Consider the following 14,101-nt stretch of genomic DNA (forward strand, 5'->3'; position numbering starts at 1 on the left):
ATAATACAAATTCTAACAGTCTATTCAGTAGGACTATCAGCTGTGTACTGTATCCACCTCCTGCACAACACAACTGATGGTCCCAACCCCATTTATAAGGCTTGAAATCCTACTTATTAAACCTGACAGGGCACACCTGTGAAGTGAAAACCATTTCAGGTGACTACCTCTTGAAGCTCATCAACAGAATGCCAAGAGTGTGTGGAGCAGTAATCAAAGTAAAAGGTGGTTACTTTGAAGAACCTAGAATATAAGACATATTTTCAGTTGTTTCACACTTTTTTGTTCAGTATATAATTCCACACACTGAAGTTTGTAACATGACAAAACATGTTTTACTGTACTATAACAAAAAAACTTTAAGAAATTAAAGATTTAATAAGTATGGCTAAAACTTAAAAAGTATGGTCCAAACGTTTGGTCTGTACTGTATAAATTTGTTGTCTTGCTAAAAGATAAACTTCCACCGCAGTCTGAAGTTTCAGATTTTCTTCTAGGTTTATTCTGTATTTAGCTCCATCTATCTTCCTATCAACTTTGACTAGCATCCATGTCCCTGTTGCAGAAGCAATTCCCACAGTAGACATTTCAACCCCTTCCAGCACTACTTCAAGGGTACCCTTCCCAAAGTTTGATGCAACACACTGGTGTAGATTCTCAGTCATCCAGGTCAAGGTAGTAAAAAGAAAAATTAATCAAAAGCAACTGGACCTAATTCTTGAAGATCTTTCAGCCTCTCCCGCAGTGCAATTGCAGTTGCAGGACTATGAGAAAAACCTGGCTACTCCCCACCAAGAACTCAGAACTAAAGAAGATCTCTGGAAGGGGTTCAAACGTCTTCAAGGAAGTTCATTTACTTTTCAATGTTTTTTTTCGTCTACCTTGACCTGGATTATTTAGAATCTACACCAGCAAAAGCCCCACAGCTTGATGCTGCCACCACCATGTTTCCTTGTGAAGATAATATGTTGAAGCTGGTGTGCAGTGTTAGTTTTCTGCTGCATATAACGTTTTACACTCAGTTCTGGGCTGATCTGATCAGAAAACATCCTTCCATGTTTGTCATACCCAACGCATGGCTTGTGGCAAACAAAAAGATGGATGGACTTCAACAGCTTTATCTCAACACTGGTTTTTCTTTTTGCCACTCTCCTTTGTAAAGTGAATAGCCATTTGTCTTGTCGACAGATTCTCCTACCTGAGTTGTGGATCTCTGCAGGTCCTCCAGGGTTAACATTGTCCTTGTAGCTGAGTCTCTGTTTAATGCTCTCCTTGTCTTGCAGGCCGGTTTAGGTGGATGATTCTTTGTAGGTTCTGAGTTGGTCCCTCCTCTCTCCATTTTCCGATAATAGATTAAACAGGAATCCGTGAGATGTTCAAATCTTTAGATACTCTTCTTCGTCCTGTGTTTTAACAGTCTACACAACTTTATCCCTGATCTGTCTTTTGTGCTCCTTGGTTTTCATGATGCTGTTTGTTCACTGATGTTCTCTAACAAACCTAACAAAAAAAAGTTCAAGAGCTAAACATACTTAAAAGGTAAATTTGTGTTTTGAATGATGCAACAAATTATTTGCCTTTTGTCTCTTAAAGGCTTATCAAAAAAATATGTATGACAGTAATACACCTGTTTTATTGTGATTTGTAAATCTTACATTTTTGTTACAGGAAAAAGAACGTCTAAAAAAAGAAAAGAAAGAAGAGAAACAATTAAACAAGAAAAAGAAACTGGAGCTCAGAAAACTAGAGCTGACGAAAGCTAAGGAGCTAATGAAGCCAAAGGAAGACATGTGTTTGGCAGATCACAAGGTATTCACACATTGTTGAGCTCTCAGACAATAAAGAAAATCTGTTTATAAATGCCATTATCATTGTAATATTGTTGGAGCTGCATGCTTGAAGATTAGAATAGCTCTTTGTGATATTATTAAATTAACTCACCTGCAACACCACAGCTGAGCTGATTTTAAAAAGAAATGAGTGGAGATCACAACAGTGCCATCAAGTGGTTGCTCTTGTTATAACCTCTAACCAGATTTTACTGTTGACTTATAGTAAGCAACACTTGATAGAAAATAATGTGAGAATTATAGCAACAAGTATTTCATTGATTGTAATCCACAAAAAGTTAAAAATAATTATGATAAATATTGTATTTCTCTCTCAAGCCACTTCCAGACTTGTCCTGTATACCTGGACTAATTTTACCAGGAAAAACCTTCTCTGACTGCCTGATGGTGTTGCAGTTTGTGCGTAACTTCGGAACGGTCCTAAAACTGGGATGCAGTTCAAACCAGCTCACTATAAGCAACCTTCAAGACGGTTTGCTCAACATTGGGAAGAGCTTGCAGATGGTGCAGCACCTGCTGGTGAGCATGGTGTCTGCAGCCGTGAATGATCCGGGTATACCTGCAGGGCATAAGGTGAGGACCTGTCATTTCATCTGTATCTTTTCTGTGAGTATTTAACAGCAAATGCCTTCTCTAGTATGAATTTCAAATCTGCATATACAGTGGGGAGAACAAGTATTTGATATACTGCTGATTTTGCAGGTTTTCCCACTTGCAAACCATGTAGTTTTTAATTTTTATCATAGATACTCTTCAACTGTGAGTGAATCCAGAAAATCACATCCTGTGATTTTTTTAAGTAATTAATTTGCATTTTATTACATGACATAAGTATTTGATACATCAGAAAAACAAAACTTTATATTTGGTATAGAAACCTTTGTTTGCAATCAGATGTTTCCTGTAGTTCTTGTAGACATTTAACAAGGTCTACTGGAACCTAAGATTTTTTAATTAAGCCCCACTGACTTTTACAGAGCCTGCAAAGGGACATTAATGGAAACAAAATTTAAAAAAAAAACCTTCTCATGTGCACCCGATAATTTCTTTAATTCATTGTGTAACTCACAGAGTATTCGGGTTATGGTGTAAATAGCTGATCTAATTGTGCTATATTTCTAGTTTGGGGCTGCAATACAACGACAGTGCTGCATTGCTTGCCAGGAAAAACCTTAAAAACACTTAAAACTAATTTTGAAGTCTTGCTGCCTATTTCGGCGCAAGGTGAAAGTATCTGGTGCGCATAAGAAAGTATTTTCCTTCAGTGTTTTTTTTTACTGGCTCTGTAGATTTTGTATAGGAAAAAGAAAAACACATGCTTGCCGGAACACATCCTCTTTAGCACTTTGCGTCTGCCAGAGATGAAAAGATTTTGTTTGTTTTTAGTGCAAAACCCTGTTGGGAGACCATTTAACTAATGTGGAGATCAACCGAGACAATGTATCCGAGATCCTGCAAATCTACATGGAGGCCCACTGTGAACAGACAGAGGTGGCTGCTCTGGCCTGCAGCCTCCAAACGAAGGCATTCCAGGCTCATAGTCCATCAGAGAAGGCCACTATGCTGGCATTCTTGGTTAACGAGCTCTGCTGCAGTAAGGCTGTCATCGGGTAAGTTCCTCTTCAGATTTTTTTTTAACAATTAAAGCAACATGCAAATTTAGCAGGACGTTTAATCTGTGTTAGGGAGTGTTTGTCAGAGTTGCTGCTTCACATTCAGTTGTAGCTGACCTGTATGTCTCTTTTCTATGTGAATGTTGTTGCTGTAGGTATGCTCCGATATCCCCAATATGTGTATCACTGTATCAAGGAGCCTTAGTGACTATGATCAACATATGGCCAAAATAAAAAGATTTCTGCACTCTACTATGTACTTACCGTGTTATGACCATCCTTCAGTGTGGTACTGACAGACACACTGATTCACTCTCTGTCCTGCGATTTTGGCTGAGAATCTTCAGCCAAAACTCTCCTGCTGTCTGTATATATTTGATCACGAACTGCAGAAAAAGTTTTAACCACATTGATTTTAGTGTTCCACAAAAAAAAAAACATGACCACAGAAGTGTGAGGATTAGAAAACAAAACACCTCATTTGGAATTTAATCAATTTCTAAATTAATTTCTCCTCTGTTAAAATTAACTGCCTGAAGTTTTACAGTAAAAAAAATGAAACCACGTAGGAATGCTTTCTGCATTAGGACAGTAAACACATGGCCTCAGTGTGCTGAAAACAACGCTTTGGGAATATTCAATAAAAAGTTAAGATTTTAAGTTAACTCATGTCCCTGACGGTGGACAACATGGCTTAGTTTATTGTAAAACATTAGTCTTTAGTGTAATAATACTAATTTATACAATGTATAAAAATGTCAAATTCTGGCCTGATAGGTAATTTCATCAGATTGCATCAGACTATGCATCTTGCTTTAATCCACACTTTCTGCACTCTTTGATGCGTTACATTGCCTCAGATCCTGTATTTTTGGACATCTTTATTTGGAATTACATAAAAGAGGCATAGGAGATGCAGTGTAAGAGAGCAGGACTTTCAAATCCAGTGCAGATGGTTGGGAATCAGACCATGGATTAAACTGCCTGATGCTATTGTTCCCCTTTATTTATTAGTGCAACCTCTGGGTGATCAGTCTTCCATAGATACTTTCCTAGTCAACTAATTCCTCACTTGGCATGCAAAAATGTTGCTGATAGTTTTTCCTCATGGTTTTCAGCAAGATCGACAAAAACATAGATTACATGACCAACCTTAGGAAGGACAAGTGGGTTTTGGAGGGAAAGCTGCGCAAGTGAGTATAGAGCTATTTTTTTGGATACTATCTGAATATGCTTGGATTTTGCATTTGAATTAGACTTTTTGTTTCTGGAGACTGAGGAACATCCATGCAAAGACCACAGAGACAAGCTACAGCAATGTAGGAGAAGAAAAGAACCATACCTTCAACAGCTACATTGTCCAGAACAAATGTAAGGGGAAAAACGGGGACAGCGAGGAAGAAGAGGACCAGAATGAAGACGGTGAAGACCAAGGAGAAGATTATGATGTGGAAGACGATGAATTGAGGGGAAAGAAAAAGAAGAAAGCAGAGCTGTGTGAAGGGGAGGTCAGAATCCACATCTTTTTATCTGGAAAATCAGTGTTTCTAACGTTAAATATCAGCCCATTCACCAGCTTCAAAAAGTTTTCTTTCCTTCCAGGAAACCACTACACATTCAGGAGATATTAGTGAGCTGGAGACAAAGATCCAGGAAACATGCAAGGTAAGTTAACTCACTTCATGTCTTCATCATGGATGCATTTAAAGGTGCATCTCGATGAATTAGAATATCATCAATTAGTTGTTTTATTTCAGTTGTACAATTCAAAAAGGGAAACGTGTATTTTATAGATTACATTACACACATTTCAAGTGCTATAAACATACAAATTAACAGAACCTAACACATGAAATATATTACACTGTGTGAATTTATTTACATAATATGAGTTCTTCTTTTGTTATTTATTTACTACAACAAATTAACTTTTACTGGTATTAAACGTTGTTGAGATGTACTTGTGTAGTCTATATTTTTTCTATCATTTAAGCTGCATAGTGAAATTAGTCAGAAGCTGTTTGAAGCGTCTCACTCGCTGCGCTCGATGATGGTCGGCGAAGACCGATACAGGAGGCATTACTGGCTCCTCCCACAGTGTGGGGGCATCTTCATAGAAGGTGTAGAGAATGGTAAAGCTATAAATCTAAATCGATGATTGAATTCTTTGTTTTTATGTTCCATGTTCCATACCTGGCCAAATGTTTGTCTTTCACAGGCTGGGAGGAGTTCGAGAAGGAGGGGGGAAGACAGAGGGCTTCTGTCTGCGTAAAGGAGGAGCAGCAGGAAGAGATCTCAGAACCGAGGACAGAAAATATTAAAACCAAGGCGGGGTGCCAGCAGAACAATGATGGCGTTCTTCTCCAAAAATCTTTGTCTAAGCTCAGCGAAGTGCTTGAGGCAGCCACAATGGATCGAGACTCAAACATCAATCTTCAGAAGATTCATCCTACTGAGGGTTCTGTCACAGAGCCTTATCAGTCTTATTTTACCCCGCAGACAGATAAAACCTCAGTTTCATCTGTGCTCAGTGCTGCCCAGCTCGAAAATAACTGCTTGACCTGCAGTCCTCCATCCATCCTGCCTTACGACCAGCCGTCCAGCATATTGGGTGAAAAAAACAACGAGTGGTTTAGCCTCCTGCCCCGATCTCCTTGTGATGGCTCTTATGTGGTCTCCAACACCAGCCGTCCAGCTTTCTGCTCCTCCTCACAACTTGTCAGGACCAAACCGTCCTTATTTCTTTTCTCTAATACCCCAAAGAAAAATACCAAAGCTGGGAACAATAGACTACAATCAGCTGTGTCTGAGGTTAGCCATTATTTTAATGTTGTATCAAACATTGTAAGCAAAAGTTTTCTAGCTTTTACTGTATGAGATGTGAAGTGAAACAAACCATTAAACATTGCATATTATGCTCTCAGCAAGTAAAGTCTGGCATTTATCAGAGCAGTCTGACACTGTGTGAGATGTTCAGCTCAGCAACAAGTTCCAGCCTGTCCCTCTCTGCCACCTCCATACCCTCTTAGCTGGATCTAACCTCCCAGGAAGCAGAGGGTAATCGAGATGAGGACCTCTGTCTGGCAGACTGCAACTCTGTCAACAAGAGTGAGACCACAGAGCCTCTGAGTAACAGGCCCACTTGTGCATCATTCCCTGCTCAAGAGGTAGCCAAGACTCAGGACTTTATTTGTCCTCAGCCAGTTCCTGAAGGTAAAAGTGAAACCTTTCTGGTATGTTGGAAGTTAATTATGGGTCTGCCTAAGAAAACTTGAAGAATAATTAAATCTGTATACATGTTTTGGCAGAGATGCTGCGAGGCTGGTGGAGAATTTCAGACATGGAGAACCTGCATAGTCTGGTCAGTGCTCTCCACAGCCGGGGTATCAGAGAGAGGGTGCTGCAGAAACAGATCCAGAAGAATGTGGAGCATATGACCCAGATCTATGCCAACAGTACAAATGGTAATTGAAATGTCAGCTAATTATATATAAACAAGCAGAAGTTCTTTTATCATATTGTTTGGTGATGCACAAATTACATTGCGCATATCCCTTGAACTTCACATTTTGTTACATTGCAACCAAAAATCTCAATGCATTTTGTTAGGATTTTATCTGACAGAGTAGAAAAAAATGTGGAGTGAAAGGAAAATTTGTATATGTATTTAGCCCCCTTTACTGGGATACCTGTAAATAAAATCCAGTGCAGCCAATCGCCTTCAGTCACTACATAATTAGTAATGGAAAGAGTAGCCAAGAGGTCCATTGTAACTCTGGAGGAGAAGTCGAGATCTGCAGCTCAGATGGGAGACTTTATTGACAGGACAACTATTAGCATGAACGTCATACAGCTTTCCTTTTTGGAAGAATGGCAAGAAGAAAACCAAAACAAAAGGGAGTCTCATTTAGAAGTTGTGGAGGAAGGTGCTCTGATCAGATGATTTGATTTATGCTGCTCTGTATGTTAAAAAAAAAAAACACTGCAAATCACCCTGAACACATCTGCCTGGTTACTCTTGGCAGCATCACACTGTGGGTGTGTCAGTGTTGTTGAAATGCTAAATAGAGCAAAATACAGGACAACAGTGGAAAACAACCTGTTAGTGGCTGCAAAAGACTGTGTTCTGATGCAGATGTTCATCTTCCACCAGAACAATGACCCTAGCCAAAGCTACAATGTACAATTTCGATCAAAGCATATTCTTGCCATAATGGTCCAGTCAAAGTCCAAGCATAAACCCAGTTGAGTGTATTTTGCAAGACAGTGAAACATATTACAAATTCATGCAATTTTCATGCAAAAATCTTTTTCTCTGTAGAAAATAAATACAATAAAACCATCATTTATTTTTCACTTCACAATGATGTACTATATCATGTTGATCTATTGTATACAATCTAATTACAATACATTGAAGTTTGTAGCTGTAATGTAAAAAAAAACGTTTAACAGGTATGAATAGTTTTGGAAGGCTCTGTAAGTTGGCTGTAGTGTCCTAAAATATTTTTCTGTATCTGTGGTGGCAGAATTTGATACAAAAAGCCCAGAAATGCATAAGATGAGCAGGGAGATCTTTGAAGGCTGGTGTGTTGAACAGCGAGCCATGGAGGTGGACACCAGTCTGTTGCTGCAGGTAGAAGCTCTGGAGAAAAATGTCATTTCCGCTGATCTACACATTCAGGTACAGGCAATCTGTGTATGCTTCATATACTCCAAACTAAAATAAGCATGTTTGTTACTACAGTTCTATAACTGCCATAATGCATATATGTATATACTTTAGGGTTGGATGCCCTGTAAGCCCAAGTCAGAGGGTGAGGATTTGGTCTGTTTTGAGCACAAGCCCTCTTCTTCTGTCTCTGTGGAAAACAAAAAACTGAAAGAAATGCAACAGGAGAATCTTCCAGACTTTCTAAAGCAACGGTCCAACAATCGTCTTGACAGAGCAGTCAGCAGGCTTGCAGATCTGGAGAGGAATATTGAGCGAAGGTAGATCTCAGAGTACAACCCTCAGACAGCACAATGTAATCACAATTGTCTTTGTATTTGAGGTAAAGTGAAACTATGGGTGCTGCTTTGCTACTAAAAACTACTGCCTGCTGCTTATTCTGTTTCAAAGTAAATTTTCAGATCATACTCATACTGTCTCCTTCCAGGAATAAAGAAGAGGTGGCTACTGGAATGAGACAGTGGCATAAAGCACTCGGTCAGGTCCGCAGTTCAGCCCAGCTCTCTCTCTGCATTCAGCACCTACAGAAATATGTTGTCTGGAAACGAGACGACGTGACGGTGGTTGGTTTCACCAGGTTATATATCTGGTTAGATGTTGAAAATATTTTTATTAAAAAACTATTATTCTAAATGGAAACAGCTTTTTTAAGACTGTGTGTGTATATATATATATATATATATATATATATATATATATATATATATATATATATACACACATACATACATACAGGGGTTGGACAATGAAACTGAAACACCTGGTTTTAGACCACAATAATTTATTAGTATGGTGTAGGGCCTCCTTTTGCGGCCAATACAGCATCGATTCGTCTTGGGAATGACATATACAAGTCCTGCACAGTGGTCAGAGGGATTTTAAGCCATTCTTCTTGCAGGATAGTGGCCAGGTCACTACGTGATACGGGTGGAGGAAAATGTTTCCTGACTCGCTCCTCCAAAACACCCCAAAGTGGCTCAATAATATTTAGATCTGGTGACTGTGCAGGCCATGGGAGATGTTCAACTTCACTTTCATGTTCATCAAACCAATCTTTCACCAGTCTTGCTGTGTGTATTGGTGCATTGTCATCCTGACACACGGCACCGCCTTCAGGATACAATGTTTGAACCATTGGATGCACATGGTCCTCAAGAATGGTTCGGTAGTCCTTGGCAGTGACGCGCCCAACTAGCACAAGTATTGGGCCAAGGGAATGCCATGATATGGCAGCCCAAACCATCACTGATCCACCCCCATGCTTCACTCTGGGCATGCAACAGTCTGGGTCGTACGCTTCTTTGGGGCTTCTCCACACCGTATCTCTCCCGGATGTGGGGAAAACAGTAAAGGTGGACTCATCAGAGAACAATACATGTTTCACATTGTCCACAGCCCAAGATTTGCGCTCCTTGCACCATTGAAACCAACGTTTGGCATTGGCATGAGTGACCAAAGGTTTGGCTATAGCAGCCCGGCCGTGTATATTGACCCTGTGGAGCTCCCGACGGACAGTTCTGGTGGAAACAGGAGAGTTGAGGTGCACATTTAATTCTTCCATGATTTGGGCAGCCGTGGTTTTATGTTTTTTGGATACAATCCGGGTTAGCACCCGAACATCCCTTTCAGACAGCTTCCTCTTGCGTCCACAGTTAATCCTGTTGGATGTGGTTTGTCCTTCTTGGTGGTATGCTGACATTACCCTGGATACCGTGGCTCTTGATACATCACAAAGACTTGCTGTCTTGGTCACAGATGGGCCAGCAAGACGTGCACCATCAATTTGTCCTCTTTTGAACTCTGGTATGTCACCCATAATGTTGTGTGCATTTCAATATTTTGAGCAAAACTGTGCTCTTACCCTGCTAATTGAACCTTCACACTCTGCTCTTACTGGTGCAATGTGCAATCAATGAAGACTGGCTACCAGGCTGGTCCAATTTAGCCATGAAACCTCCCACACTAAAATGACAGCTGTTTCAGTTTCATTGTCCAACCCTTGTATATATGTATGTATGTGTGTGTATATATATACATATATATATATATGTATATATATATATATATATATATATATATATATATATATATATATATATATATATATATATATATATATATATATATATATATATATATGTATGTGTATATATATATATATATATGTATATATATATATATATATATATATGTATGTATGTGTATATATATATGTATGTATGTATGTGTATATATATATATGTATATATATGTGTATATATATATATATATATATATATATGTATGTATGTATGTATGTATATATATATATGTATATATATATGTATGTATGTATGTATGTATGTATATATATATATGTATATATATATGTATGTATGTATATATATGTATGTATGTATATATATATATGTATATATATATGTATGTATGTATATATATGTATGTATGTATATATATGTATGTATATATATGTATGTATATATATATATATATATATATATATGTATGTATATATATGTATACATATGTATATATATATATATATACATATGTATATATATATATACATATGTATATATATATATATATACATATGTATATATATATATATGTATATTTATATATATATATATATATGTATGTGTGTGTGTGTGTGTGTGTGTGACAAGTATTTGATACAGTGCCCATTTTGCAGGTTTTCCCTCTTGCAAAGCATATCGAAGTCTTCAATTTTCATCATAGGTACTCTTCAACTGTGAGTGACAGAACCTAAAAAAAAATCCAACACAGAGACATACAGGACACACAACCATGCACACACTCATTCACACCTAAGGGCAATTTAGAGAGACCAATTTACCTAACAGTCATATTTTTGGACTGTGGGAGTAAGCCGGAGTACCCAGAGATGACCCATGTATGCACGGGGAGAACATGCAAATTAAAGACTTCTACATGCTTTGCAATTGGAAAGCCTGCAAAATTGGCAGTGTATCAAATACTTGTTCTCCCAACTGTATATATTTATCTCATGCACCCCGTAGAGTCTGCATAGCTTATGCTTCGTTAATGTTATTTTTGTATCGTTTGGTTTAATTTTATTAATGTGCAGCAATAAGACTAAAGAGTTTTTTACAAATATCCTATATAGTCATTAGTCACAAATCAAGTTTCTTGTTCTGTGCAAGGTGAAACAAGATTGTTTCATAGGGTAATGGATTGCCATCCAAGATATTAACACAGTGACTACTAAACATTAATTATATCATAATTGAACCTTTGCATAGTGATATGCTGTTTGAATTTGTAATGATTTATATTTGTCTAAATATTTTTGTGTTATCAGCGCCGCCAGCTATGTCAAAAGGGAGATAATGAGGAACTGCTTTTATTTTGTGATGGTTGTAACAGAAGATGCCACAATTACTGCCATAATCCAAAGATCACCATGGTACCTGCTGGAGACTGGTTTTGTTCTTTTTGTGTGAGTGAATGATCCCTTTTGACTATTTGTTCTTCATTCTAGATAAACAGATGGTACGTTTTTCGAACGTCTGTAGTCTTCTGTGTGTTCCGTCATTCAGGAAAGTGGTCAAATCCCTCCCAGCAGGAAGCAACAAAGCCAAACAGCTGGAGAAAAACAAAAAGGCAGCGAGGTAAAACAAAACGGTAAGCCATCTGTGATGGGAGACCTCTTCAGTGAGAGGGTTGCCAGGAGCAACAATGGGCCAAAGAGAGGTCCCAATGAGTTCAAAAAGAGGAAAGGAGAAGACAGCTCCCAGGCCAAGTATGACGGCCCTGTCCCCTGCGCAAAAAAGGCCAAAACACCCAAGGACAGCAGCAATGAGCTAGCGGTTTGTCGGTGTGTTCACACACTAAGAAGATACAACAGTTGTCATTTTATTTGTCTCAAACAACCATAACATTGTGTTCTAGAAAGTGACATTTAATGTAAAATGGATTACATGTCCTTTACAAAAGAGTCCAGTGTGGTCAGCTGTTTATTCCCTTTAGAGTGCTGCTGGCTGATCTGGAGGCCCATCAGGATGCGTGGCCCTTTCTGAGCCCGGTCCGGCACAAATCTGTCCCTGGATACAGAAAAGTCATCAAGAAGCCAATGGACTTCTCCACAATTAAAGAAAAGCTCACCAACAACTTGTGAGTATCGATATCAATCTGCCAAATTGTTCTTCTATTTTACATTCACGTGCATATTTCAGAATTTTTTACATCACTTGAACTTTTCCACATTTTGTCACATTACAACCACAAACTTTATTGAGTTGGTCCATCACATAAAATTCCAATAAAGAGGGAAGAAAATTGTGATTTCCAATATGTTTTACAAATAAACTCTGTAAAGTGTACTGCACATATGTATTCAGTCCCCTTTTTTCTGATACCCCTAAAAATGCAGTCTAACCAATTGCCCTGAGAAGTCAACTACTAGTGACTAGACTCCATCTATGCATGATTTAATCCAAGTATAAACCCAGCTGTTCTGTGAAAGCTTCAGAGATCTGTTGGAAAACAATTTATGAACAAAGCATCATGATAGTGGTGACGTTTAAAACAGCGTTAAGTTATAAACTAACACAACTTACAGAGCAGTGGCAGCTGCAACTCTTTCAGAGTATATGCCTTCCACATATGCACAGAGACTGACGTTTTCACCTATTCTCTGCAAAATAGCTCAAGCTCAGTCAGATTTGACAAGAAATGTGTAGAAACATACATTTCCAAGTCTGAAATTAATCCCAGATACTGAAATGGATTTGGGTCTGGACTTTGAATGAGCCATTTAATCTAAACCCTTGCATTCTAACTCTGGTTGCATGTCTACCTGTCAGCACAACCATGTTTTAGTAATTTTGCAGTTGCTCCATACTCTTTCCATTTTTTTTTTCAGATAAATCAGTGGTGTGTGACATGTTCATGTTATGATATTGATTTATAATCTAACCCTGCTTTACAACATATCCCTGATCTATTCCATGTGTTCCTTCATCTTCATGATGCAGGTTGTTCAGTGATGTTCTCTAACAAACTTTTGAGAACAGTAAATATGGAATATTTTAGTCTCAGTTTGAACCCAAATATTGTATTTAAAAAGAAAATTTACTACTTGAATTTATTTAGGGGTATCGGTGTAAGTCAGCTGAATACAGTTTTTAAACCACTTCACAATTATCTGCAGTTTTGTTTTATTCTATCACAGTCATTAAAATGCATCAAACTACTCAAAACTTACAACCCTAAACTTTAAAGGGTCAGAATAATTCTGCTAGGCACTGTAATAGCTAAGCAACTTGAACTTTATAAATAAATAAAAAATGTATGTAAATGAAACCATTCCTTATGATTACAGGTATTTAAATCTGGAGAACTTCATCGTTGATGTGAACCTGGTTTTTGATAACTGTCAAAGATTTAACGAGGACGACTCTGAGATTGGACGGGCCGGGCACAGAATGAGAAGATTTTTTGACAAACGATGGGCCGAGCTACTGCATTTTTAAAATAATATCATCGGTGTGGACAACCATATTATTCTTTGAGGTGAAATCCTGGGCTTTAAATGCAAACGATTCACCTTTAGTAACACTGATGTGCAGGGTTACTAAAGGTAACAGAACAAACTAGGAATACCTGGGAGTGCAAATCAGATACGACATTCTTTAATAAAATACACTTCATCCTGAACCCAGTGGTGTTGTCAGACATCCAATTTGTTTTTTGTTTTTTACATTAAAGCTCTTGTCATCTGGTATTGCATCCCACAAATATTTAAGTTGCCATTTTTAAGAACTGTAATATACCAATAATATGAGCTATTTCCAACACTGACCGTAAGGTTCCAGCAGGACTACATTTTAAAAGCACTTGCATGTATACGACCACAAGGT

General features: G+C 38.1%; 1 protein-coding gene across 9 annotated transcripts in view; it reads left to right on the top strand.

The window, feature by feature from the left end:
- The window catches only part of LOC124871835 (bromodomain adjacent to zinc finger domain protein 2B), a 56,767-nt gene extending 42,869 nt beyond the window's left edge, over positions 1–13,898 (top strand). For 4 of the 9 annotated variants that reach the window (XM_047371419.1, XM_047371418.1, XM_047371420.1 and 1 more), the window contains 17 exons: positions 1,669–1,809; positions 2,169–2,423; positions 3,237–3,460; positions 4,582–4,656; positions 4,737–4,971; positions 5,066–5,128; positions 5,457–5,595; positions 5,682–6,274; positions 6,493–6,676; positions 6,772–6,927; positions 7,993–8,147; positions 8,250–8,455; positions 8,623–8,758; positions 11,542–11,679; positions 11,756–12,057; positions 12,210–12,353; positions 13,564–13,898. In XM_047371419.1, coding sequence (XP_047227375.1) covers positions 1,669–1,809; positions 2,169–2,423; positions 3,237–3,460; positions 4,582–4,656; positions 4,737–4,971; positions 5,066–5,128; positions 5,457–5,595; positions 5,682–6,274; positions 6,493–6,676; positions 6,772–6,927; positions 7,993–8,147; positions 8,250–8,455; positions 8,623–8,758; positions 11,542–11,679; positions 11,756–12,057; positions 12,210–12,353; positions 13,564–13,714 — 3,297 coding nt within the window. In that variant the 3' untranslated portion in view covers positions 13,715–13,898. Of the gene's footprint in view, positions 1–1,668; positions 1,810–2,168; positions 2,424–3,236; positions 3,461–4,581; positions 4,657–4,736; positions 4,972–5,065; positions 5,129–5,456; positions 5,596–5,681; positions 6,275–6,492; positions 6,677–6,771; positions 6,928–7,992; positions 8,148–8,249; positions 8,456–8,622; positions 8,785–11,541; positions 11,680–11,721; positions 12,058–12,209; positions 12,354–13,563 lie in introns of those variants that run through there. The other 5 variants (XM_047371422.1, XM_047371424.1, XM_047371426.1 and 2 more) reach the window with 5 other exon arrangements.
- Positions 13,899–14,101: the final 203 nt, after the last annotated feature.

The sequence above is a fragment of the Girardinichthys multiradiatus genome, chromosome 7 (genome assembly GCF_021462225.1).
Source record: "Girardinichthys multiradiatus isolate DD_20200921_A chromosome 7, DD_fGirMul_XY1, whole genome shotgun sequence".
NCBI lineage: Eukaryota > Metazoa > Chordata > Actinopteri > Cyprinodontiformes > Goodeidae > Girardinichthys > Girardinichthys multiradiatus.